The sequence below is a fragment of the Oncorhynchus tshawytscha genome, linkage group LG02, assembly GCF_018296145.1.
Source record: "Oncorhynchus tshawytscha isolate Ot180627B linkage group LG02, Otsh_v2.0, whole genome shotgun sequence".
In the NCBI taxonomy this organism is placed as follows: Eukaryota; Metazoa; Chordata; class Actinopteri; order Salmoniformes; family Salmonidae; genus Oncorhynchus; species Oncorhynchus tshawytscha.
In genome coordinates, this window is record NC_056430.1 from 72,309,469 (window position 1) to 72,334,784 (window position 25,316).

A 25,316-nucleotide genomic window follows, 5' to 3' on the forward strand; every position below is an offset into this window, starting at 1 on the left:
TGATACGTGTTATTTTGCCCAATGAAACGTGAATGCGTCTCCCCCTTAGCGAATAACATTGGACAGCTAGCGGCCGGTTAAATGATTGACAAGTGCACGCGCCAATTCTATGTCAGACATTGTTCAATCACACATTCTTTGTCAGGAGAACAGGGCGGGTTAACACAAGGCGTTACAAGACAAGGTGCGGTCACAAAGTATCCAGAATTATATATATTTTTAATTTATTTTTTATTTTTAATTAATAACTAATCAATACATAAAGCACATGAGGGAACACAAGCATACATAGATTACAAACAATAGACAATCGAGCTAGGGGGTACAATATCACATTACAATTACACAAGGACCTTAAGGGACATGCATATACTTACAATCCAGAATTATATCGTTCTAGCAATAAACCAAACAAGTGGTCAAGACTACGAACAACGTGTCTTTGTCCCCAATATATATTTTTTCCATCTGAGTATAGCTCAAGGCATTGGCCTAGAGTTTGTTGCAGAATTTGTCTGTTCCAACCATTTCGTGACATTTAGCCTTATTGGCATGAAAAACAAAAATAGTTTTGAAATATTTCCTGACATTTAACCTATCCGCATGAAAAACAAAAATAATTTTGAAAACTAGTGAGGAAATTCCAGCCTTCGAAACATTCTAGAGGTGGACTACAAGGCCTTTTAAACAAACAAAGTGGATGCTGTTGTATCTGCAAAAGGTCACCAGGTGGCAGAAATGGTAAAACCCTAAATCTACAATAGTTTGAGAATAGATATAGGAGAGACACTTCAGAACAAACCTCCTTTTTGATATTTTTTAGGGACTATCTGTTGTTCCATGTAGTGAATCTGTTATTCAATGCGCTTGTATAGGCTAATAGCAGTAAGGCTCAAAATATTTTTTTATTAAATTATTTAGAAATATATTTTGGGGATAATTCAAGGGGTCTTAAAATTCAAAATCAAATAGCTAAATGTTCCTTGGTATGACCTTCTTAAAACAATTCCATATAGCTCAGTAGAACAAAATAGAGAATACCAATAGTTGATTATATCCCAACCTGGCAGGGTTTAAACTTGACCTGAACTTGAACCCCAGTAAAGGAGGGAAAAGGGCTAGGGACTAAACATATCCATGCTTACATGCTCTAGCAAAACTGTGTCGTGGTCCTGGCTGCTGCCAGCAGTTATTTATAAAGCTACATGGTGACTGAAGAGAGAGAAAGATAGGAGAGGAGAATGCTACATGGTGACTGAAGAGAGAAAGATAGGAGAATGCTACATGGTGACTGAAGAGAGAGAAAGATAGGAGAGGAGAAAGAGATGGGGATAATGGCAAAAAGAGACAGAGAGGTGTGAGATAAAGAAAAGAGAGAGAGGAAGGAAGGAAGGAAGATAGATAGTGAAAGATTGTGACAATGTATAGCCTATTCATGGACATATATGAGAGTCACAGTCCTGTTTGGCCTTAGGTTCAAAAGTTTCTGTCATTGCAGTGTAACAACTGCTTTTCTCATTTGCTGACTTTTGGCAGCATTTGTCTTTGACCATGCCAATAATGTATTTGTAAAGGACAGATGCTCTTTCGCCCTGTTCAAAACAATGAGTGTGTCATAAAGAAAGCAATGCTGTCGGCATCACACCACCGCTATTGTCGTATACTAAGGGTCATAGGATTGAGTCAAATGGCATTTCTTACACATTATGAACAATTGAGAGATTTATGTATGTTAGTTCATAAGAAAAGAAGGTTCCAAAATCAAGATTTCCAAGTCAATCAAATTCTGAATAGAAATGATTTCCAAAGTTGGTATGCTGATGCTCTATTGGTCAGTTAAGGTCAGTTTGTTATATCTGGAGTACCTCTCCTGTCCTATTCGGTGTCCTGTGTGAATCTAAGGGTCATAGGATTGAGTCAAATGGCATTTCTTACACATTATGAACAATTGAGAGATTTATGTATGTTAGTTCATAAGAAAAGAAAGTTCCAAAATCAAGATTTCCAAGTCAATCAAATTCTGAATAGAAATGATTTCCAAAGTTGGTATGCTGATGCTCTATTGGTCAGTTAAGGTCAGTTTGTTATATCTGGAGTACCTCTCCTGTCCTATTCGGTGTCCTGTGTGAATCTAAGTGTGCGTTCTCTAATTCTCTCTTTCTCTCTCTCTCTCGGAGGACCTGAGCCCTAGGACCATGCCTCAGGACTACCTGACATGATGACTCCTTGCTGTCCCCAGTCCACCTGGCCGTGCTGCTGCTCCAGTTTCAACTGTTCTGCCTTATTATTATTCGACCATGCTGGTCATTTATGAACATTTGAACATCTTGGCCATGTTCTGTTATAATCTCCACCCGGCACAGCCAGAAGAGGACTGGCCACCCCACATATGCTCTCTCTAATTCTCTCTTTCTTTCTCTCTCTCGGAGGACCTGAGCCCTAGGACCATGCCCCAGGACTACCTGACATGATGACTCCTTGCTGTCCCCAGTCCACCTGACCGTGCTGCTGCTCCAGTTTCAACTTCCACCTGACCGTGCTGCTGCTCCAGTTTCAACTGTTCTGCCTTATTATTATACGACCATGCTGGTCATTTATGAACATTTGAACATCTTGGCCATGTTCTGTTATAATCTCCACCCGGCACAGCCAGAAGAGGACTGGCCACCCCACATAGCCTGGTTCCTCTCTAGGTTTCTTCCTAGGTTTTGGCCTTTCTAGGGAGTTTTTCCTAGCCACCGTGCTTCTACACCTGCATTGCTTGCTGTTTGGGGTTTTAGGCTGGGTTTCTGTACAGCACTTTGAGATATCAGCTGATGTACGAAGGGCTATATAAATACATTTGATTTGATTTGATTTATTGCTACAGTTCATCAGAACTCTAAACCGTTTACAGGCTCGGCTTAGTATGACCATTTAATATGAGACAATAGAATTCACAATGCAGTGAGGGAGAGAAAGGAATCTAACTGGTATGGTATCATAATTTGGTAACCTAACGGGAGGGCGGGCTAGAAGGTTTAGAGGTGGAGTTAACTTGGAGAGAGAGATTGATGGTTGGTCTGGGATGAGTGCATGAGAGGGAGGAGGAGGTATAAAAGGTATGGTTTGGGGATGGGTTTGACTATAAAGTATTTTGGAGTTTGAAATATTGACACGGGACATTTACCTGCTTTACTGGTACAGTATCAATGCTTCTATGTCACGCTTTAAACCAGGGCTGCCCAACCCTCTTCCTGTAGGTTTTCAGTCCTACCCTAATTTAGCATATCTGAGTCAGCTAGTTAAGGTCTTGTTGAGCAGCTAATTAGTATAATTAGGTGTGTTAAATTCAGGTTGGACTGAAAACCCACAGGATGGTAGATCTCCAGGAAGAGGGTTGGGTAGCCCTGCTTTAGAAATACATTTTTGGATCAAATGTTTATTCACTTTAAAAAACAATGTTTATCATTTTTACCTAGCATTAGTGGCTGCAAAAGCACATCACGTTAGTAATCATGAGTGAGAGTTTGGGTGAGCTGATATTGTAACCCAAAATGTATTTCAGTAAACTACTTGAACTGTATGACATCTAATCCTGTCATCAACTTGACTGTCAGTGTCCTTCAACGAGAAACCAACACATACATGTACACAGAAAGCCCATAGTCCAGAGCTTTCAACCTACACTCTGGACCTCGACGCCAGTTCCACTGTGTTTGTTCATTGTTCCCCTCTAATCAGGGACTGATTTAGACCTGGAACACCAGGTTCGTGCAATTAATTATATGGTAGAACAGAACCAGCAGGCTCCGGACCTTGTAGGTTAAGCGTTGAATACCCCTGGTCTAGAGGCTATGCAAAGCCAACGCAACAGGTGGACTTCTGGTGCACTGATGCTGGAACATATGTCCTGACAGAACAAGTCTGCTGCCTCCATCATGCTGCCTCTACATCATGCTATCTTGTTCAGAGTAGAAAATCAAATTTTGTTGGTCGGATACACAAATATTTAGCAGATATTATTGCGGGTGCAGCGAAATGCTTGTGTTCCTAGCTCTAACAGCGCATTAATATCTAACAATTGGCTAGTAAAGACCATGTGGGGGAGCTGATGGGGCTGTATTTTATGGCTGATGTCTGTGTGGACTGACCATTTTTGACCTATGGGTATAGAATCTTATGAGGACATGGTCAATTAAAAGCTATTGGGAAATTACTACTACTAAAAGCTATTGCTTAATTACTACGTTACTGTTGCCTTTGAAAAGATACCATTTAATAGACATCTGGATTTAATATTTTATTAGTATTGGCAAGTTCAACTATCAATGTTGCATGCCATGTGTAATCTAACGCAGTAAACAAACCAAACTAATGTAACATCCATGTTTTCTAGAGTGCTTTGGTTTCACTGAGGTGGTGCTGCTGACTCACTGACTAATGTCTTCAGTTACTTCAACTCTCCCCTACTACCCACCTAACACTTACCACATCTAACAATGCATGCTACCCTCTCCCCTCCACTAGGATTTATGGCTGACCATTTCTATAGCGTTTTGCTGAGTAGACTTGCCATATGTTAGATTAGATAAATGCATTACTGAATTAGTGTTATAATGTAAATTAAAACCATAATTCTGTATTTTTGGGTGCCTCATTGGTCCTGTTCAATCTGATATTAATTTGTTCCTCTACTAGACCAGCTTCAGTTTGTCTTACTAACCCACTGACTGCTTGGCACAGAAAATATTAACTTTCCTATTGTACGCGTTTGAAACAGGGCTGGAGGTCAATTCAAATTGAAGGTTAATTAGATTTTTTTTTTTAAAGAAACACGTTGGGAATAAATGGCTCTTGTAACGTGTACGTTAATAATCGGAAAGCAAGTACAGGCAGCGAATTTTAAAAAATAAACGAAAATGGAACAAAACATGAGTAGCGTACAGACATGAAACAAACAACGCCTGGGGAAAAAAACCGACGGGAGTGACAGATATAGGGGAGGTAATCAGGAAGGCGATGGCGTCCAGGTGAGTCATGAGGCGCAGGTGAACGTAACGATGGTAGCAGCAGGTGTGCGTAATAATGAATAAACTGGTGACACCGAGCACGAGTAAACCTGAGTGACACGTCTGAAAATGGATGCCGTTTTATTAGTTAAGACCCAAGCCCTGATTTGTACTGTATGTCATGTCACTCCTTAGTCTCCCTGTCTGTCTTCCTCAGGTCATGGCTAACTTTGACATGGTTCTGAAGTGCTGGGGGCCAGTGGAGGCTGACTACAACAAACATGGAGGACTGGTTCTGAGCCGGTCAGTGGACAATATTGGTCTGTAGTTTGCTTTGGCCCAGGTTGTTACGTTTTTCTTACTGATGCCCAGACACATCAGCAAGATGCATGAAATGCCATGGACCAGAGCCAGACTTTACTGAGTTGGCTAAGCAATTGACTGGAGAATGGTTCTGGCCATCAACTACTAGACTGTTGTGTTGAATGTAATACTAAGAAATGGGTTGATGCCAATGTGTAGATATAGCAATCAGGAATGAGTTTTTTATTGAATGCTGTCTGTGTACTGTAGAGGCTCACAGAACTCTCCTTACAAATCTCTCTTCCTCTCTCTCGCCTTACCTCTAGTCTGTTTGCAGAGCACCCAGACACCCTGACGTTGTTCCCTAAGTTCGCAGGCATCGCTGCGGGCGACCTGTCAGGGAACGCAGCAGTAGCTGCCCACGGGGCCACTGTGCTTAAGAAGCTGGGTGAGCTGCTGAAAACTAAAGGTGACCACGCTGCCATCAAGCTCCTGGCAACCACCCACGCCACCAAGCACAAGATTGCCCTCAACAACTTCACGGTGAGGATGAATGATTCCATTCTCTCTCCCTCCCTCTATCTGAAACAGTGCTTTCCCCTTATTCATACATTTGTTGCATTCACTCCAGTTTTACCATGACACTCATGCTTAGTTTACTAAAATTCTGAGTGAGAAATTTCCTTTAGTGCTTTTATTCAGTATGAAGTTAAACATCAACATCTCTTGCTGCTCCCCAGCTCATCACTGAGATCATCTGCAAAGTGATGGGTGAGGAGGCAGGGCTGGACTGGGCAGGACAGGAAGCTCTGAGGAATGTGATGGGTGTGATTATAGCTGACATCGCTGTCACCTACAAGGAGCTGGGCTTTGCTGGCTAAAGGGTTTACCTCAACGACGCTGGTTTGCTTGTGACTTCCAGAAAAACTTACTGGAAAAGTGTATGAGGCAAAGCATTTGTGCAAATTCTACATTTCTCTATACAGTATATTGCCTTAATCTGCCCTTTCATTGTAGTTTGCTTACTGAATGTAAGCTGTTCCTCTTTTCACTAAACCAATAAATGTTCCATCAGCTGCAAATGACTGTTTAAAGTGTCTATTCTGCCTTTCATCTCTTTGCCTAATTTCAAACATTCACCCAGTGACATGGACAGATGTATTTTCTGAGGTGGAGGATACAAGTTCTTTTTTTTTTCATATGTTCTATATAGTAAGGTTGATTTGCTATTGTACACATTAACAGTTAAAAGCTGAATTGTGGTTTAAGGACAAAATATAAAATGTGGTTAGGTCTGATTAGGACAGAAGGAAGGGTTGAAGTTAAGTCTGCTCTGTGACAAACCTGTTTTGCCTCTATTCTGGTAGTCACCTCTACAGCCCTCTATCTTGGATGTCTGTTCCAGTGCAGGTCAGCAAGCGGTCAGTCAGCAGTCTATCCCCTCCCTCCTTGACTGAACCGCGTGCATGATCTCTCTTGCACTCAACACACCTAAGTGCTACATACACACAATCCCCACCACCCTGTTTCTTTGGACATTTCCCTGGCTCGGTCCTTTGCCATTCCTGCAGTCTTATCGGTCAGTGTGGACGTGACTCACTCCACAGAGCAGCATCTCAGGCGGGGCTCTGAGTTCAGATCACCCCCTCAGACCAGGCTGTGCCCGTTAGCTTGGGCGCTATGGAGATTGCCCAGTGCATTCCTCTCAGGAAGTGCATGTCTAGAATGCCCCTGGTTGGTTAAGCCGCACTAGTGAATTAAATAATTGCCTCCATAAGCTCAATGCGAATATCTTGAATGACTACAATACACGTACTGGTGCAATAAATCAGGTGTATTCAAACATACTATGCTTAATTCTGGATTCAGCTATTTCTCTGGTGCTTCTTGAATCTAAAGTAAAAGTCCACGTCTGTAACACATTTGCGCCTAGAGGCAAAATTGTAATGGTCAAAGTTTCTAACTTTTCCATTGTCTCCAGTCAAGTGTTTTGGCATTAGCCTGGCTAGCATTGAGCTGATTGCCAAAGCTGTGGTTAATTGCCCTGCTGAAGGAACGACTAATAGGCTGGCTGTGTCACTCGCTGCACTGCAGACGTGAAAGACACTGACACCCTCATCTCGTGACCCGCCTGCCTTTATCTCTTTCTGCTGACCCATCGCCAAAGACAGCCGGTCTCCACCGACCAGACCGGCTGACCCCAGGTCAGGGGCATTAGTCAAGAGTCAGCCATATGAGAGAACCCACAGATGTGAGTCATTTTATAGGTTACTCATTCTGTAACTATCATGAAGTAAAGCAGCCATTGGGCTCAGGTGTTCCATCTTAGCCACTTCACATTTATGGTGAATTCAATATGCACCTGCAAACTGATTGTGCCCTAACAAAGGTTTCTGTTGTGCAGGTCAGCAAGCGGTCAGTAAGCGATCTATCCCCTCCCTCCTTGACTGAAACACGTGCATGATCTCTCTTGCACTCAACACACCTAAGTGCTACATTCACACTCACCAGCAGGCACGCACACACACACACAATCCCCACCACCCTGTTTCTTTAGGACATTTCCCTGAATTCAAAATGCACCTGCAAACTGCTTGATGTGCCCTAATGGAGGTAGCCTAGTGGTTAGAGCGTTGGGCCAGTGACAGAAAGGTTGGATCGAATCCCCAAGCTGACAAGGTAAAAATCTGTCATTCTGAACAAGGCAGTTAACCCACTGTTCCTAGGCTGTCATTGTGAATAAGAATTTGTTCTTAACTGACCCCCCCCAATCATGGTGTCCAATGGCATTTATCAGTGAGGAAACAGGATACCTTAAGACTTCTTTCTTCAGCATTAACACAGTGGATCCCAAACCTGTGTTCCCAATATTTTCTAACCAGGACTAGGTCTCAAACAGCTTCCCAACCTGTAATACTTTATGGATAACAGATTATGGTTCACATGACAACAGCCAGAAACACCATTCAACTTCTCTACCTAGCTGCTGGTTATTATTTTGCCCAGCGAGAGGAAGACACGTGTGCATCCTAGTGTCTCCACCTGAGCCTGTCTGTCAGTGGTCACCCCCTGCATACTTATTACATACTGAATGATTTGGGACAGTGTGTGTGTCAACATGTGGCAGATTGTGTTTCACTGTGCAAACATCTCCATTTCAGATGGCATAATGCAAAACCCTTCTGAAATGCAGTATTCATTTTGTCATGTCCTACAGTGCAGAAAGGACTTAGCAACAGGTCCCTCAGACTCCAGAGCCAACAATGGCCGACACAGACGTCAACAAGATGTTTAAATCAGTCACGATACAACATACACACTGAATCACCCTGAGGAGCAGTAAAGAATTGGGGTAAAGAGCAAGAGGAAGACACCCATGAGCTGGACAGACACCTTAAGAGCTGAAAGGGAGAGAAAGCTGGGGTGGAGAGGATGTAAATCCCACTAGGCACCAACTGGTTGAATCTAGAGTTGAAGTCAGAAGTTTACATAAACTATTTTTAATGACTCCAACCTAAGTGTTTCAACCACTCCACAAATTTCTTAACTGCAGTTTGGCAAGTCGGTTAGGACATCTAATTTGTGCATGACAAGTCATTTTTCCAACAATTGTTTACAGATTATTTCACTATATCACAATTCCAGTGGGTCAGAAGTTTACATACACTAAGTTGACTGGGCCTTTAAACAGCTTGGAAAATTCCAGAAAATTATGTCATGGCTCTAGAAGCTTCTGATAGGCTAATTGACATAATTTGAGTCAATTGGAGGTGTACCTGTGGGATGTATTTCAAGGCCTACCTTCAAACTCAGTGCCTCTTTGCTTGACATAATGAGAAAATCAAAAGAAGTCAGCCAAGAAATCAGAAAAAAAATTGTAGACCTCCACAAGTCTAAATCATCCTTATGAGCAATTTCCAAACTCCTGAAGGTACCACGTTCATCTGTACAAACAATAGTACACAAGTATAAACACCATGGGACTATGTAGCCGTCATACCACTCAGGAAGGAGACGTGTTCTGTCTCCTGGAGATAAATGTATTTTGGGATTGATTTGCACTTTTCGCAAACAGCAAAGGACCTTGATGCTGGAGGAAACAGATACAAAAGTATCTATATCCACAGTAAATACGAGTCCTATAATCGACATAATCTGAAAGGTCGCTCAGCAAGGAAGAAGCCACTGCTCCAAAACCGCCATAAAAAGCCAGACTACGGTTTGCAACTGCACATGGGGATAAATATTGTACTTTTTGGAGAAATGACCTCTGGACTAATGACACAAAAATATAACTGGTTTGGCCATAAAGACCATCGTTATGTTTGGAGGAAAAAGGGGGAGGCTTGAAAGCCGAAGAACACCATCCCAACCGTGAAGCACAGGTGTGGCAGCATCATTTTGTGAGGGTGCTTTGCTGCAGGAGGGACTGGTGCACTTCACAAAATAGATGGCATCATGAGGAAGAAAATTATGTGGCTATATTGAAGGAACATCTAAAGACATCAGTCAGGAAGTCTTGATTTACTACCCATCCCGGGTTCGGGAGCGTAATCATCAACTGACACTAATTAGCATAACGCAACAGACATAAATATTACTAGAAAATATTCCTATTCATGAAATCACAAGTGAAATATATTGAAACACAGCTTAGCCTTTTGTTAATCACCCTGTCATCTCAGATTTTGAAAATATGCTTTACAAAGCAAGACAAGCATTTGTGTAAGTTTATCGATAGCCTAGCATAGCATTATGACTAGCTAGCAGCAGGCAACCTGGTCACGAAAATCAGAAAAGCATTCAAATTAAATAGTTTACCTTTGATGAGCTTCGGATGTTTTCACTCACGAGACTCCCAGTTAGATAGCAAATGTTCCTTTTTTCCAAAAATAATATTTTTGTAGGCGAAATAGCTCCGTTTGTTCTTCACGTTTGGCTGAGAAATCGACCGGAAATTGCAGTCACTACAACCCCGAAAAATATTCAAAATTAGCTCCATAATATCGACAGAAACATGGCAAACATTGTTTATAATCAATCCTCAATGTGTTTTTCAAATATCTATTCGATAATATATCAACCGGGACTGGTGGCTTCTTAGTAGGATAGAGAGAAACAATGGCCTCATTTGTCCTTTACGCACAAAACAGTCTGAGAGACTTCAGCTGACCACTGACGCAATGTTGACGTTCAGGCTCATTTGTCAAAATAAAAGCCTGAAACTATGTATTGTGACACTAGACACTTTAGGGAAGCCATAGAAAAAGGAATCTGGTTGATATCTCATACACTGCTCAATAGGGACGCAGAGCTTTCTAAATAAGAGTCCCTTCCTGATTGGATTTTTCTCAGGCTTTCGCCTGCAATATTAGTTCTGTTATACTCAAAGACAATATTTTTACAGTTTTGGAAACTTTAGAGTGTTTTCTGTCCTAAGCTATCAATTATATGCACATTCTAGCATCTTGTCCTGACAAAATAGCAGTTTACTTTGGGGACGTTATTTTTTTCCAAAAATGAAAACAGTGCCCCCTAGATTCAAGAGGTTTTAAAGCTTGGTCGGAAATGGGTCTTCCAAATGGACAATGACCCCAAGCATACTTCCAAAGTTGTGGCAAAATGGCTTAAGGACAACAAAGTCAAGGTATTGGAGTGACCATCACAAAGCCCTGACCTCAATCCTATAGAGAATTTGTGGGCAGAACTGGAAAAGCGTGTGTGCGAGCAAGGAGGCATACAAACCTGACTCAGTTACACCAGCTCTGTCAGGAGGAATGGGCCACAATTCACCCAACTTATTGTGGAAAGCTTGTGGAAGGCTACCCAAAATGTTTGACCCAAGTTAAACAATTTAAAAGCAATTCTACCAAATACTAATTGAGTGTATGTAAACTTCTGACCCACTGGGAATGTGATGAAAGAAATAAAAGCTTAAATAAATCACTCTACTATTATTCTGACATTTCACATTCTTAAAATAAAGCAGTGATCCTAACTGACCAAAGACAGGGAATTTTTACTAGGATTAAATGTCAGGAATTGTGAAAAACCGAGTTTAAATGTATTTGGCTAAGGTGTATGTTGTTTCCACGCCATTTCAAATACAACAAAATACATTTGATGATGTTGAATCAATGTGGAAAACTTATTGGATATGCAAAAAAAGTATTCACTGTAAAGGGATTTCGGGGATGTTTCTTTTATTCACCCAACTTTAAACCTAAATCCAATTACATGGTTCAAATATGTTTATTTCACGTTGAATTTATGTTAGTTGAAAACTCAATCAAATGACATTGAACTGATATCTTTGTCCAGTGGGATAGCACACTGGAGATCTTCAACTAAGGGTTATCAAAATACCTGATCTGAACAGGAAGGGGATGTGAACTTAGAGTTTAGGGATGGAGGAAATAGGAGGGAGGAGGGAGACGGGTAGGAGTGAAGAGGTCAGGAGTCTTCAAATAGCTGGCTCACGATTAGAGAGGTTTAACAGGATCTTAAGCACATACACATTTGTAACATATTGTACGAATTGTATTATTTTTTAAAAATGGTTGGCGTTGTACACATTTGTGCACAATTTTCAGGAACCTATTTTGACTCGTGAGCACTTTCAAAACTACTGGCTGAAATTTTACAAAACCTTTATAAAAGCATCTAAGATTGTATCAAGTAGCTAAGCCGTTTTTCTCACATAGGTCAAAGAAACACGACATAATGAAAGATAAGGGGACATCAATTGCATGGTTCAATTTCGTCAATATGTTGGGCGTATCCCAGAAAACCACATCCTTTCCATCATCCTGTTTCTATAGCAACCAGAAAGCAATTTGGAGGCATTGAACCAACGGCTTTCGCCAGGCAGCAGGCACTCCACCTAATGTCAGTTTATTGACACAGCAACAAGTGACATTGTAAAAAGTAAGGTTAGTGTGTAACCCCAATTATATTTACAAAGATACCAGACAATTTCTTTACAAATGAGATCAAAGCCCCAAAAAATAATAATTATAAATGGTTAAAAGTTTACAATGTGAACAAAACCAAAAATGTATTTAAAAAAAAAAAAGCTACTAAGTGCATGGTAAACATTCTGCATATACAAACAAAATTTTAACGATATCACATGCAGTCCACTCTATATAAACCTGTTACATGTATCTGCTTTAGAGACTGCAATAGCTATTGAGCACAAGTAACATTCCATGTAACTACCTGGTCAACCAGACTTGGCTCGTCCAGGTGATGTTCTGGACTGGGTTAAAGGTCAAGATCACTCAAAGTTCTGCTGGTCAATGTCAGAGGGCACAGTGCAGCGGGTCAAGGTGGACAGGTAGAGACTAGTTGCCATAGGGACAAGACCGGCCGCTACCTTGAGAATGGCCAGTAATCGGTGTGCTGCCGTGGTCACCCCCTCTGTTGTCTGAGTGGAGAAAGAAAGGAAGATGGAGGAATAAATAATGGAAAAAAACAAGTGCCATGAAATAACAGAATGACACACTTATAAAAGATAATGAGTTTGTATTACCTGTCAGTCTATTCATAACACAAGCTTCATAAATAATTGTTTGTTTAACTCACAGCACTATCAACAAGGCAGGTCCTACAGGCTCTAGTTTTGTCACATCTGGACTACTGTTCAGTCATGTGCCACGAAGAAGGACATAGGGAAATTTGCAATTGGCTCAGAACAGCGCAGCACGGCTGGCCCTTGGATGGCTCAAAGTAGAGGAGAGATCGACTTCATCCCTACTTGTATTTGTGAGAGGTATTGACATGTTGAAAGCACCGAGCTGTCTGTTTAAACGATTAGCACACAGCTCAGACAACCATTCATACCCCACAAGACATGGTCTCTTCACAGTCCAAGTCCAGAACAGACTATGGGAGGCGCACAGTACTACATAGAGCCATGACTACATGGAACTCTATTCCACATCAGGTAACTGATAGAAGCAGTATAATCTGATTTATTTATTTTTAAACATAAAAATACACCCTATGGAACAGCGGACGTGATTGGGAGACCCTAACACGGAACCCAAACCGGCTGCACGTGTGCGCTATCGTGTATAAATGTATTTTGCCCCCCCAAACCAAACACGATCACGACAAGCAGGTTAAAATATCAAAACAAACTCTGAACCAATGACATTCATTTGGGGACATGTCGAAAAGCATTAAACATGTATAGCAATTTAGCCAGTTAGCTTGCACCTGCTAGCTAACGTTAATTTATCCTATTTAGCTAGCTTGCTGTTGCGAGCTAATTTGTCCTGGGATATAAACATTCAGTTGTTATTTAACCTGAAATGCACAAGGACCTCTACTCCGACAATTAATCCACACATAAAACGGCCAACCAAATCGTTTCTAGTCATCTCTCCTCCTTCCAGGCTTTTTCATCGTTTAACTTATATGGTGATCGCATCTAAACTGTCATTGTATTACCACGACTACAGGCAAAACAGTTCATTTTTCATTCACCCACATGGGTATAACCAATGAGGAGATGGCACGTGGCTACCTGCTTCTATAAACCAATGAGGAGATGCAGGACTTGCAGCGCGATCTGCGTCAGAAATAGGAATGAGTTCTATTTTAGCCCTTGGCGTCGCAGATGCTCGTTGGCACGCGCGAGCAGTGTGGGTGCAATAAATGAATAACATGGATTTCTACATTTATTTTGCGATGCTCTCGCACGCAGTTGTCCCTGTGTCGTCCGGGTTTGGCCGGGGTAGGCCGTCATTGTAAATAAGAATTTTTTCTTAACGGACTTGCCTAGTTAAATACAAATAAATCAGGTTTTTAAAATGGTATAACTGCCTTAATTTTGCCAGACCCCAGGATGAGTAGCTGCTGCCTTGGTAGCATGATGATGCATAATAAATACAAATATAGTGTTTCACCCGTCAATCATGTCTATGAATCATACCTGATCCTCTGCACACAATAGGGGGCAGTGGAGGGATGCAGCCAGCGTCCTCACAGAGACCAGCCGCTCAGGGGGCACTGACACATTACGAGCTGGAGGAGGAGACACAGACACACCACAGAAACACAGGTGATAGAAATCTTTCAATATAATGATGATAGAATGTGATAAGTGAGGGCCTCCCGAGTGGCGCAGTTGTCTAAGGCACTGCATCGCAGTGCTAGCTGTGCCACTAGAGATCCTGGATCGAGTCCAGGCTCTGTCGCAACTGGGAGACCCATGGGGCAGCAAACAATTGGCCCAGCGTCGTCCGGGTTAGGGGAGTGCTTTGCCGGCAGGGATGTTCTTGTCCCATCGAGCTCTAGCAACTCCTGTGGCGGGCCAGGCGCAATGCACGCTGACACGGTTGCCAGGCGTACGGTATTATGTTTCACTATATTGGATCACTCCAATATATTGGTATCACTCTGCGGCAGAGGTATACATCAGAGGTGAGGATTTTGATATTTACTTCTGTGTCACAGCTGGGGTCCGCCCCTATATATAGACCCCATGGCCGCGTCACGTTCTCCTTCATTTTATCGGCGGACGTCTATGTTTTGAGGTACAAACTTTCTGAAGTTCGCTTGGTAAGTCACTGGTAAGTGTAATATCTTGCGTGGAAGTATACTCACTGGCTGTTTGCGGCCTGGAGCAGCTGGCCACATGGCCAGTCCCTCTTCAGTGCTCCACTCGCTGTGCATGGTTGATCTGTATCTTCCGCCCGTGGTTTGTCATGCTTGCGTTTCATTAGCGTTACACTACGAATCCGTGTGCATTAATATATTGGTGGCTCTTGCTGCCACAAACTGTAAATGACCTTACACAACTTGCCGACTGGCTTGTTCTGTGTGTGTGTTGTGAATTGCCTTAACATGCTGCTGGTTCTCTGTTAATTATCCTGCATGTTCTTTCCCCTGCAGAGTGTAAGAGTATCGTAGTGGGCTTTCCACTAAGAGACATTGACTTTGGAGTTCTTTCCATTGTTGAGACATTAACTTTGGAGTTCCTTAACAGGTGTTACTCCATATGGTTCTGTTTTACTGCTTGGATATGAAACCGATAGGTAATATTGGCAACAAAAATAAAATAAATCCATTACCTGGTTGCTGTTTTTCTGTCTGCCTGTTTTTCCCACAGGAGTCTACCCGGTGTTTGCAGAGGTGCTGGGTAATTTATCCCTCACCGGGTTCCTATTCCTCCAAGCGTGTCACGACATAGCTCTCCCAGGGCGCCAAACCCCTGCTCCGTGGCCTTGTTGGCTTGGCTGAGCTTATGGCTTCCCTTTGTGACAGGTGTGATGTTTGGTGTGGTGTTCTCAGAATGCCTGCACCTGGTGCAATTGGAGGCCATGCATGAGTGTGTCGGCCAAGCTCGGGCTCAGGCTGGGGACAAGCTCCCTCCCACAGGATTGGTGCGGCAGCGAGCTGTTAGTCCCTCTACCGGGCCCAGTACCATTCCCAGGAAGCGAGGCCGGAGCCACCGCAGGCAGAGCCCATCTGCTGCCAGTCCTGGACGGGGGCATGAGGTGACAAAGGAGCTCCTCCGTGAAGTGATGGAGGTGTCTTGTCTGCTTTCCCTGCTCCAGAGGGTCCCTCTCCTGCCCCATCACCTTGTGCTAAGGGACGACAATGGGAGCAGCACAGCGTGCGGTGAAGCAACAGCCTGTTTTTCCCCACACGGGTCATCCCCAGTTTTTGCAGAGGTGCTGGGTAATTTATCCCTCACCGGGTACCTATTCCTCCAAAGTGGTCACAACATAAGCTCTCCCAGGGCGTCTGACCCCTGCTCCGTGGCCTTGTCTTGGTTGAGCTTAATGGCTTCCCTTTGTTACAGGTGTGATGGTGTCAACCGTCACAGGGACGTGCATGGGAGACCCAGGTGCTCAGGGCGCCAGAGGAGAGGCGGGCCCCGACAGGACCCCTGACACACCCTTCCTGGCCGCTTCTCCCGGTCTCAAAGGGCAAAGTGGGGGGAGGGTGTGGAGTCCCCCTGGGTGTTGTCCACAATGCTCGAGGGGTATCGACTCCAATTCCGGCCCCCGTCCTTCAGGTGCCTTTCGTGTCACCACGGTGGCCAACCCCCTGAAGAAAACCCTGTGGCTGGAGATCTCCTCCCTCCTCGACAAGGGTGCCATCCGCAGGATCGAGACATCAGAACAGCTAGGTGGGTTCTACTCCACTTATTTTGTGGTCTCAAAAAGAGAATAAGGGTTTTGACCGATTCTGGACCTTTCGCAACCTCAATGGGTACTTGAAGGTACTGAGGTACCACATGCTATCCCCAGCCGCGTGTTGCAGGCTGTGTCCAGGACCAGTGGTTTGTGACGCTGGACCTTGGGGATGCGTACTTCATGTTCCTGTTTACCCAGCTCATTGGCAGTACCTCCGATTCACTTTCAAAGGGACAGTTTACGAATTCATGGTTCTTCCCTTCAGCCTCTCCTTGGCACCCCGCACTTTCAAAGTGCATGGATGCTGTCCTGGCACCACTCACGTCCCGAGGATTGTTGATCCTCAATTACCTGGACGATGGGCTAATTTGTGCCCGACATACTCCTGACCCACATCGGTGGGCTGGGCATTACAGTAAACGACAAGAAGTGTCATCTGACACCCACCCAAAGGGTGGCCTTCATTGGCATGGAACTGGACTCAGTCCTCATGAGAGCACACCTGCCCACCAGAAGGGTTCAGGCGATTTTATTGACCACTTTCGGCAGGGGCGGGTGGTATCTGCCCTGACAACACCTGTTGGGCTTGCTGATGGCGGCCTCGTCGATAATTCCTCCAGCCTCTTCAACGGTGGTTCAACTCCCACCGGCTGCACCCGAAGCGCCACCGTCACCGCCAGCTGCGGGTGACCGCACAGGGCCTCAGGGCATTGTTGAGGTGGCGCTGTCGCTCCTTTCTCTCAGGTGGGGTGGAGATGCTGATGGCGTACCGCCGGGAGCTGGTCAGCGCAAACGCCTCCCAGATCGGCTAGGGTGGGGGTGTGACTAAGGTCAGGTTGGCCAGCGGCTGTTGGCTACCCCCTTGGAGCAGCAGGCACATCAATACACAAGAACGCTGAGCTGTACTGCTGGCCCTGCGGTCTTTCCTTACACATCTGAAAGGAAGACATGTCCTGGTGAGAACAGACAACACCACAGCGGTGGCTTACATCAACCATCAGGGTGGACTGAGGTCACACCGCCTCAATCTTATAACACAGGAGCTCCTCTGGGCTCAGGACGTCTGGCATCTCTACGCACAGCGCAGATATCCTGAGTGTGACAGTGGATATGCTCTCGAGGGAGGGCCCGCCACCTTGGGACTGGAGCCTACATCCCCAGGTGGTGCAGCACCTGTGGGACAAGTTCAGGAGGGTGCAGGGGGACCCATTTGCCTCCCTGGACAATGCACACTGCCCCCTGTGGTACTCCATGTTGGAGCCACCAGGGCCTCTGGGCTTGGATGCTCTGGCTCACGATTGGCCAGGGCTGAAGCTTTACACATTCCCCCCTTTTCCCCTGATCCAGGCTGTGTTGGACAGAACCAGAATATCAGAGCATCGTCTGCTTCTGGTGGTCCCATACTGGCCCAAACGACCCTGGTTCAGCCTTCTCCTGTCCCTGTTGTCTGGGACACCTTGGCAACTTCCCCTGAGACCAGACCTGCTGTCTCAGGCCGGGGAACTCTGTGGCATCCGATGCCACACCGCCTCAGTCTGTGGGATTGGCCACTGAACGGTACCAATGGTCCATGTTAGGACTACAGGAGTGTGTAATGAACACCATGCAGAGTACAGGGCGCCGGCTACAACCGCGGCATACCAGTTGTGTCGGCGGTTGTTCTGCTTTTGGTGCACTGGTATTGAGGTTGTGCCCGAGTCATGTGGGGTGCAGTATGTTCACCAATACCTGCAGTCTCGCTTGGATGAGGGCTTGGCAGCCTCAACACTGAGAGGGTATTTGGCCGCAATATCTGCCTGCATTGTGGGGTGGATGGACAGGCCAGTGGGACGCCATCCCTTGCCTTGGTCTCCAGGTTTTTGAAGGGGGTTTGTCACCTGTGTCCAGTTAGGACCCGCTCAATGGTGAACTGGGATCTAAATGTAGTCTTGGCAGCTTTGGCAAAGCCACCTTTCAAACGGTGGCTTTCTTGGTAGCAATTACTTCCATGAAGAGGGTGGGTGAGCTCCATGCTCTTTCAGTAAGTTCTGAGTGCTAAAGGATGGACACTGGGGGAGTAGTATATCTCTCCGCCCCAACTCTTCAGTCCTCCCGAAGGTTGTGTCAGACAGGCATGTGAACATCCCTTTTATCCTGTCTGCTTATGACCTCCCAGCAGTGGCGGGGGAGTCTGGGCCTCCCTCCGGCATGCTGTGCCCTGCGAGGGCACTGGCTGCCTATGTGGAGCGGACACGGTCAGTGAGAACAACAGACCATCTCTTTGTCTGTTATGGTGAGAGAGTCCTGGGGGCTGGGCTATCAAAGCAGAGGCTCTCTCACAGGATCGTGGACATGATTACGACAGCATATCGGCTGGCTGGCATGCCAGTGCTGGGATCTGTGGTGGCACATTCAACACGAGGTGTGGCTGCATCCTGGACTCTACTGAGAGGAGTGCCCCTCTAGGAGAACTGTGCTGCGGCCAGCTGGGCTTCCTCTTGCACCTTTGCTAGGTACTATCAGGTGAATGTAGCGCCTCCCTCTGCAGTGGATTCAGCGGTCCTGGGCGTCGCCTCCACTTCCGGGGACTGTTTCGGGACCCCCCTTCCACATTGACGGTCCCTGCGTCTTGGTTCAGCACTGGGACTAAGCCGCTGGCTGGCCAGGTCCCTCTAGCACCGACTAATCTGGTACGGGTATATTAATATATTGGAGTGATCCAATATAGTGAAACATAAAAGGTTACATATGTAACCACGATTATGTGAGCTATGTGGATCACTCCAATCCTCTACGGTGCTAGAAACACTGTATAGTCCATAGAGAATAAGAGTGCCTCCACTCAGATGCCCACTGCACTGAGACTAGGAAACACTGTCACCACTGATAAATCCACGATAATCGAGAATTTCAATAAGCATTTCTCTACGGCTGCCCATGCATTCCACCTGGCTACCCCAACACCAGCCAAAAGCACTGCACCCCCCGCAGCAATTGGCTCAAGCCCCCCCGCTTCTCCTTCACCCAAATGCAGACAGCTGGTGTTCTGAAAGAGCTTCAAAAGCTGGATCCCTACAAATCAGCTTGGCTAAACAATCTGGACCCTCTCTTCCTAAAATGATCTGCCGCAATTGTTGCAACCCCTATTACTAGTCAACCCCTATTACTAGTCTTTTGCATTGCCTGAGATTCCTAAATATTGTAAAAGCTGCCGCGGTCATCCCCCTCTTCAAAAGGGGGAGACACTCTAGACCCAAACTGTTAAAGACCTATATCCATCCTGCCCTGCCTTTCTTAAGTCTTCAAAAGCCAAGTGAACAAACAGATCACCGACCATTTTGAATCCCAGCGTACCCTCTCCGCTATGCAATCTGGTTTCCGAGTTGGTCACGGGTGCACCTCAGCCACGCTCAAGGTCCTAAACGATATCATAACTGCCATCGATAAAAGACAGTACTGTACAGCTGTTTTCATCGACCTGGCCAAGGCTTTCGACTCTGTCAATCACCGTATTCTTACCGGCAGACTCAACACCCTTGGTTTCTCTAATGACTGTCTTGTCTGGATCACCAACTACTTCTCAGATAAAGTTCAGTGTGTCAAATCAGAGGACCTGCTGTCCGGACCTCTGGCAGTCTATGGGGGTGCCACAGGGTTCAATTCTCGGGCCGACTCTTTTCTCTGTATATTTCAATGATGTCGCTCTTGCTGCTGGTGATTCTTTGATCCACCTCCACACAGACGACATCATTCTGTATACATCTGGCCCTTCTTTGGACACTGTGTTAACAAACCTCAAAACGAGCTTCAACACCATACAACACTCCTTCTGTGGCCTCCAACTGCTCTTAAAAGCTAGAAAAACGAAACGCATGCTCTTCAATCGATCGCAGCCCGCACCCGCCCGCCCGACTAACATCACTACTCTGGGCGGCTCTGACTTAGAAAATGTGGACAACTACAAATACCTAGGTGTCTGGTTAGACTGTAAACTCTCCTTCCAGACTCACATTAAGCATCTAGAATCAACTTCCTATTTCGCAAAACAAAGCATCCTTCACTCATGCTGCCAAACATACCCTCGTAAAACTGACTATCCTACCGATCCTTGACTTCAGCGGTGTCATTTACAAAATAGCCCCCAACACTCTACTCAGCAAATTGGATGCAGTCTATCACAGTGCCATCCGTTTTGTCACCAAAGCCCCATAATACTGCTCTCGTTGGCTGGTCCTTGCTACATATTCGTCGCCAAACCCACTGACTCCAGGTCATCTATAAGTCTTTGCTAGGTAAAGCTCCGACTTATCTCAGCTCACTAGTCACCATAGCAACACCCACCCTTAGCACGTGCTCCAGCAGGTATTAGAGGTCGACCGATTAATTAGGGCCGATTTCAAGTTTTCATAACAATCGGAAATCACTATTTTTGAACGCCGATTTTTTTTTGGACACCTTTATTTAACTAGGCAAGTCAGTTAAGAACACATTCTTATTTTCAATGACGGCCTAGGAACACTGGGTTAACTGCCTTGTTCAGGGGCAGAACGACAGATTTTTACCTTGTCAGCTCTGGGATTCAATCGTGCAACCTTACAGTTAACTAGTCCAACGCTCTAACCACCTGCCTCTCATTGCACTCCACGAGGAGCCTACCTGTTACGCAAATGCAGTAGAAGCCAAGGTAAGTTGCTAGCTAGCATTAAACTTATCTTGTAAAAAAAACAATCAATCACTATATAATTGATGCAACACTGGGGATGATTTAACAAAAGCTAATTTGCGAAAAAAGCACAATCGTTCCACGACTGTACCTAACCATAAACACCAATGCCTTTCTTAAAATCAATACACAGAAGTATATATTTTTAAACCTGCATATTTAGCTAAAAGAAATCCAGGTTAGCAGGCAATATTAACCAGGTGAAATTGTGTCACTTCTCTTGCGTTCATTGCATGCAGAGTCAGGGTATATGCAACATTTTGGGCAGCCTGGCTCAATGCGAACTAATTTGCCAAACTTTTACGTAATTATGACATAACATTGAAGGTTGTGCAATGTAACAAGAATATTTAGACTTAAGGATGCCATCCGTTAGATAAAATACGGAACGATTCCGTATTTCACTGAAATAATAAACGTTTAGTTTTCGAAATGATAGTTTCCAGATTCGACCATATTAATGACCCGAAGGCTCGTATTTCTGTGTGTTATGTTATAATTAAGTCTATGATTTGATATTTGATAGAGCAGTCTGACTGGGCGATGGTAGGCTCGTAAGCATTCGTTCAAACAGCACTTTCGTGCATTTTGCCAGCAGCTCTTCGCAAGCACGGTGCTGTTTATGACTTCAAGCCTATCAGCCTATAGCTGGTGTAACCGATGTGAAATGGCTAGCTAGTTAGCGGGGTGCGCGCTAATAGCGTTTCAAATGTCACTCGCTCTGAGACTTGGAGTAGTTATTCCCCTTGCTCTGCAAGGGCCGTGGCTTTTGTGGAGCGATGGGTAACGCTGCTTCGAGTGTGGTTGTTGTCGATGTGTTCCTGGTTCGAGCCCAGGTACGGGCGAGGAGAGGGACGGAAGCTATACTGTTACACTGGCAATACTAAAGTGCCTATAAGAACATCCAATATTCAAAGGTATATGAAATACAAATGGTATAGATAAATAGTCCTATAAATACTATGTTAACTACAACCTAAAACTTCTTACCTTGGAATATTGAAGTCTCATGTTAAAAGGAACCACCAACTTTCATATTGTAATGAAACAGCAAGGAGCAAGTCTCGAACCCTCAACCTTCGAGCCCGAGTTCCGGCGTGCTATCGACTGTGCCGCAAAAGCATGCTCGTGCGGCAGAGTCGATTTCCGCGCTTATAAACCCAGTGTCGTTACACTACTCCCTCCTTTCAAAGAGTGTGTCCTCACGCTAGCTTGCGGCTCTACGTCTTACAGGAACGCGCTCACCGGCCAAGCACACGCACTGTCGTGGATGCGAGGTCCGATCACTTCTGACACCAATGTAATGAAACAGCAAGGAGCAAGTCTTGAACCCTCGACCTTCGAGCCCGAGGTCTGGCGAGCTATTGACTGTGCCGCAAAAGCATGCTCGTGCGGCAGAGTCGATTTCCGCGCTTATAAACCCAGGGTCGTTACAATAGTTTCTCATGTTCTGAGCAAGGAACTCAAACATTAGCTTTTTTACATGGCACATATTGCACTTTTACTTCTCCAACACTTTGTTTTTGCATTATTTAAACAAAATTTTAATAAAAAATTAATTAAACAAAATTTCATTATTTATTTGAGGCTAAATTGATTTTTATTGATGTATTATATTAAGTTAAAAGTGTTCATTCAGTATTGTTGTAATTGTCCTTATTACAAAAAATAAATACAATTGTAGATTAATCGGTATCGGCGTTGAAAAATCATAATCGGTCGACCTCTACCAGGTATATTTCACTGGTCATCCCCAAAGCCAACAGCTCCTTTGGCCGCCTTTCCTTACAGTTCTCTGCTGCCAATGACTGGAACAAATTGCAACAATCACTTAAGTTGGAGACTTATATCTCCCTCACTAACTAAGTGTCAGCTGTCAGAGCAGCTTACCGATCGCTGCAGCTGTACACAGCACATGTGTAAATAGCCCATCCAACTACCTACCTCATCCCCATGTTTGTTTTTCTGCTCTTTTGTACTCCAATATTTCTACTTGCACATATCTCACTCCAGTGTAAATTGATCAATTGTAATTACTTCGCCACTATTGGCCTATTTATTGCCTTACCTCCTTACTTCATTTGCACACACCGTATACAGATTTTTCTATTGTGTTATACTGTACATTTGTTTATCCCATGTTTAACTCTGTGTTGTTGTTTTTGTCGCACTGCTTTGCTTTATCTTGGCCAGGTCACAGTTGTAAATGAGACTTGACTTGTTCTCAACTGGCCTACCTGGTGAAATAAAAAGAATAGAGGCACCTCAAAAATTATGTAGAGAATGTGTGTCGCAGCCATGAGGTTTATATATAGGGGCGGACCCCAGCTGTGACACAGGTGCAAATGTGACACAGGGTGTAAATCCTCACCTTGGATGTATCCCTCCGCCGCGGAGTGATACCAATATATTAGAGTGATCCATATTGCTCACATAACCGTGGTTACGTGATCCATATTGCTCACATAACCGTGGTTACATACATAACCTTCGTTTCCTCAGACACATTGGTGCGGCTGGCTTTCGGGTTAAGCGGGCTATTGTCAAGAAGCAGTATGGCTTGGCTCGGTTGTGTTTCGGAGTACAGGAGTTGAAGCGATGAGACAAGACTAACTACAAATTGGATACCATGAAATTGGGGAGAAAACAGGGTAAAAGTACAAATAAAAACAGATATAATAATTGTGATAAGTGTTGATGAAAGATGGATAAAGGAGAAGGATAGACAGGCGAGTTCATTTCCTTACCACTGGTAACCAGGAAGCAGACTTTGCCCTGGAAGTAACCTGGGTCTAAATACTTGAGGGAGGTCTCTGCTGACTGGAAGCTGAGGAGAGAGAAAAGCAGTAGCATTGCCACTGGAAGAAGAGGCCAGTAAAAGCCACACAATAGGTCCATCTCCCTATGGATGGTTCTTATTGTCTGTATGTGAATTACCTGAGCTCTGAGGTTAGGTGAATGATGAAAACCACCAGATCTATCCGTGGCCGAGACTCCTCGTTTTCCATGGGTAGTGGGAGGCTTCTGGCCAACCTTCTGGTACAGAAAGAAGACACGACTGTTAGAAGGGTTGTGACTAGATGGTATACCGCTACTTTCGTCAAGTGACTTTTCGTAGCAGGTTAGGAGAGCATTTTAGCTAACTCTAATACTTTTTTAAATCTAAATCTCCTAACATGCTACGAAAAGCCTCTTCCGTCCGTAGCTGTATACCATCTAGTCAAAACCCCTACCTAGCTCGCTAGTTGATAACTCAATTCAGTACATACACATTGACATTGACAGTCTTCTCTTGAAGAACAACAGTGTCAGCTAACTTCTGCTGAAATTGCTCTTCGTTCTCCACCAGCTGAAATAAGAAACACATTCATTGAGTAACAACGGGTGAGTTAGCGGTGTGTCTAAACATAGATACAAATATTGACTTCTGTTTATGTAAATGTATCAATAATCTGGATAGCAGTAATGTCACAATTGGTTTAGTCATAATAATCATTGGTAATTAGTTACGTTTACTAGCCAACGTTACTTACAGGACCACTTACCAGTATGTTGGCTGTGTTTAGTCCAGTAAGTCTACTAAATGGTTTGAGTAAAGACATTTTACTTCCAAAAAGTCAAATTGCGTTATAAAGCGTTTAGCAATCCTGTCGCTAAATAACTACAATTCATACACAACTCCAATGTTATGGTGGAATAAAATAATTTATCCATGACTTTTGTGGCGCGTAATTTCAAACTTCCGTTAAACGTCATGACGTATTCTTCTGCTGCCATTTTAAGGAGCACGACTGCCATCTACTGTCTAAAAAGTGTAACTACATAAATGTAATCCTGCTGCTACCTTCACTTTGCACAAAATTCGGATATTTCTTTGCTAAACAGTCAATTAAAGGTAGAAACCATAGTTGCTATATCCATTTTTTTTTTTTTTTTAACTTATGAATGATATATCCATTAATTCTTGAATGTAATGTATAAATGCCTCATGAGCAAGTTTAAGCTTGTTATACTCCAATGTTAATAAACCAAATGTTAACCGTGTTTTGAGGTTATGTATTGTTAACATAATTGTTTATATCATGGATTGGTCAGTCCTGGCATCCATAGCTATGAATTTGAAAGGTTACAGTTCTCCTGGCCCATCCCTCAGCTTTTTACCAAAAC

The 25,316-nt window shown here is 44.2% G+C and overlaps 2 protein-coding genes across 3 annotated transcripts; one reads left to right on the plus strand and one right to left on the minus strand.

Moving 5' to 3' along the window:
- The first annotated feature begins 3,075 nt into the window (after positions 1 to 3,075).
- Positions 3,076 to 6,376, plus strand: mb (myoglobin). The gene is made up of 4 exons (XM_024439779.2): positions 3,076 to 3,180; positions 5,209 to 5,294; positions 5,621 to 5,837; positions 6,035 to 6,376. Exons 2-4 carry the CDS (start codon positions 5,212 to 5,214, stop codon positions 6,173 to 6,175), a joined length of 441 nt encoding a protein of 146 aa, XP_024295547.1. The 5' UTR covers positions 3,076 to 3,180; positions 5,209 to 5,211; the 3' UTR covers positions 6,176 to 6,376.
- A 5,776-nt stretch (positions 6,377 to 12,152) lies between these two features.
- Positions 12,153 to 24,888, minus strand: LOC112263471 (centromere protein M). 2 transcript variants are annotated; one of them, XM_024439756.2, is made up of 6 exons: positions 24,695 to 24,888; positions 24,419 to 24,498; positions 24,087 to 24,182; positions 23,897 to 23,976; positions 14,236 to 14,327; positions 12,153 to 12,723 (listed from the first exon to the last, which is right to left on the minus strand). In XM_024439756.2, the coding sequence occupies exons 1-6, from the start codon at positions 24,749 to 24,751 to the stop codon at positions 12,574 to 12,576; spliced, it is 555 nt and encodes a 184-aa protein (XP_024295524.1). In that variant the 5' UTR covers positions 24,752 to 24,888; the 3' UTR covers positions 12,153 to 12,573. The 2 variants fall into 2 exon arrangements, with proteins under 2 accessions (XP_024295524.1, XP_024295515.1); XM_024439747.2 differs by having other exon boundaries at positions 24,087 to 24,185; positions 24,695 to 24,887.
- Positions 24,889 to 25,316: the final 428 nt, after the last annotated feature.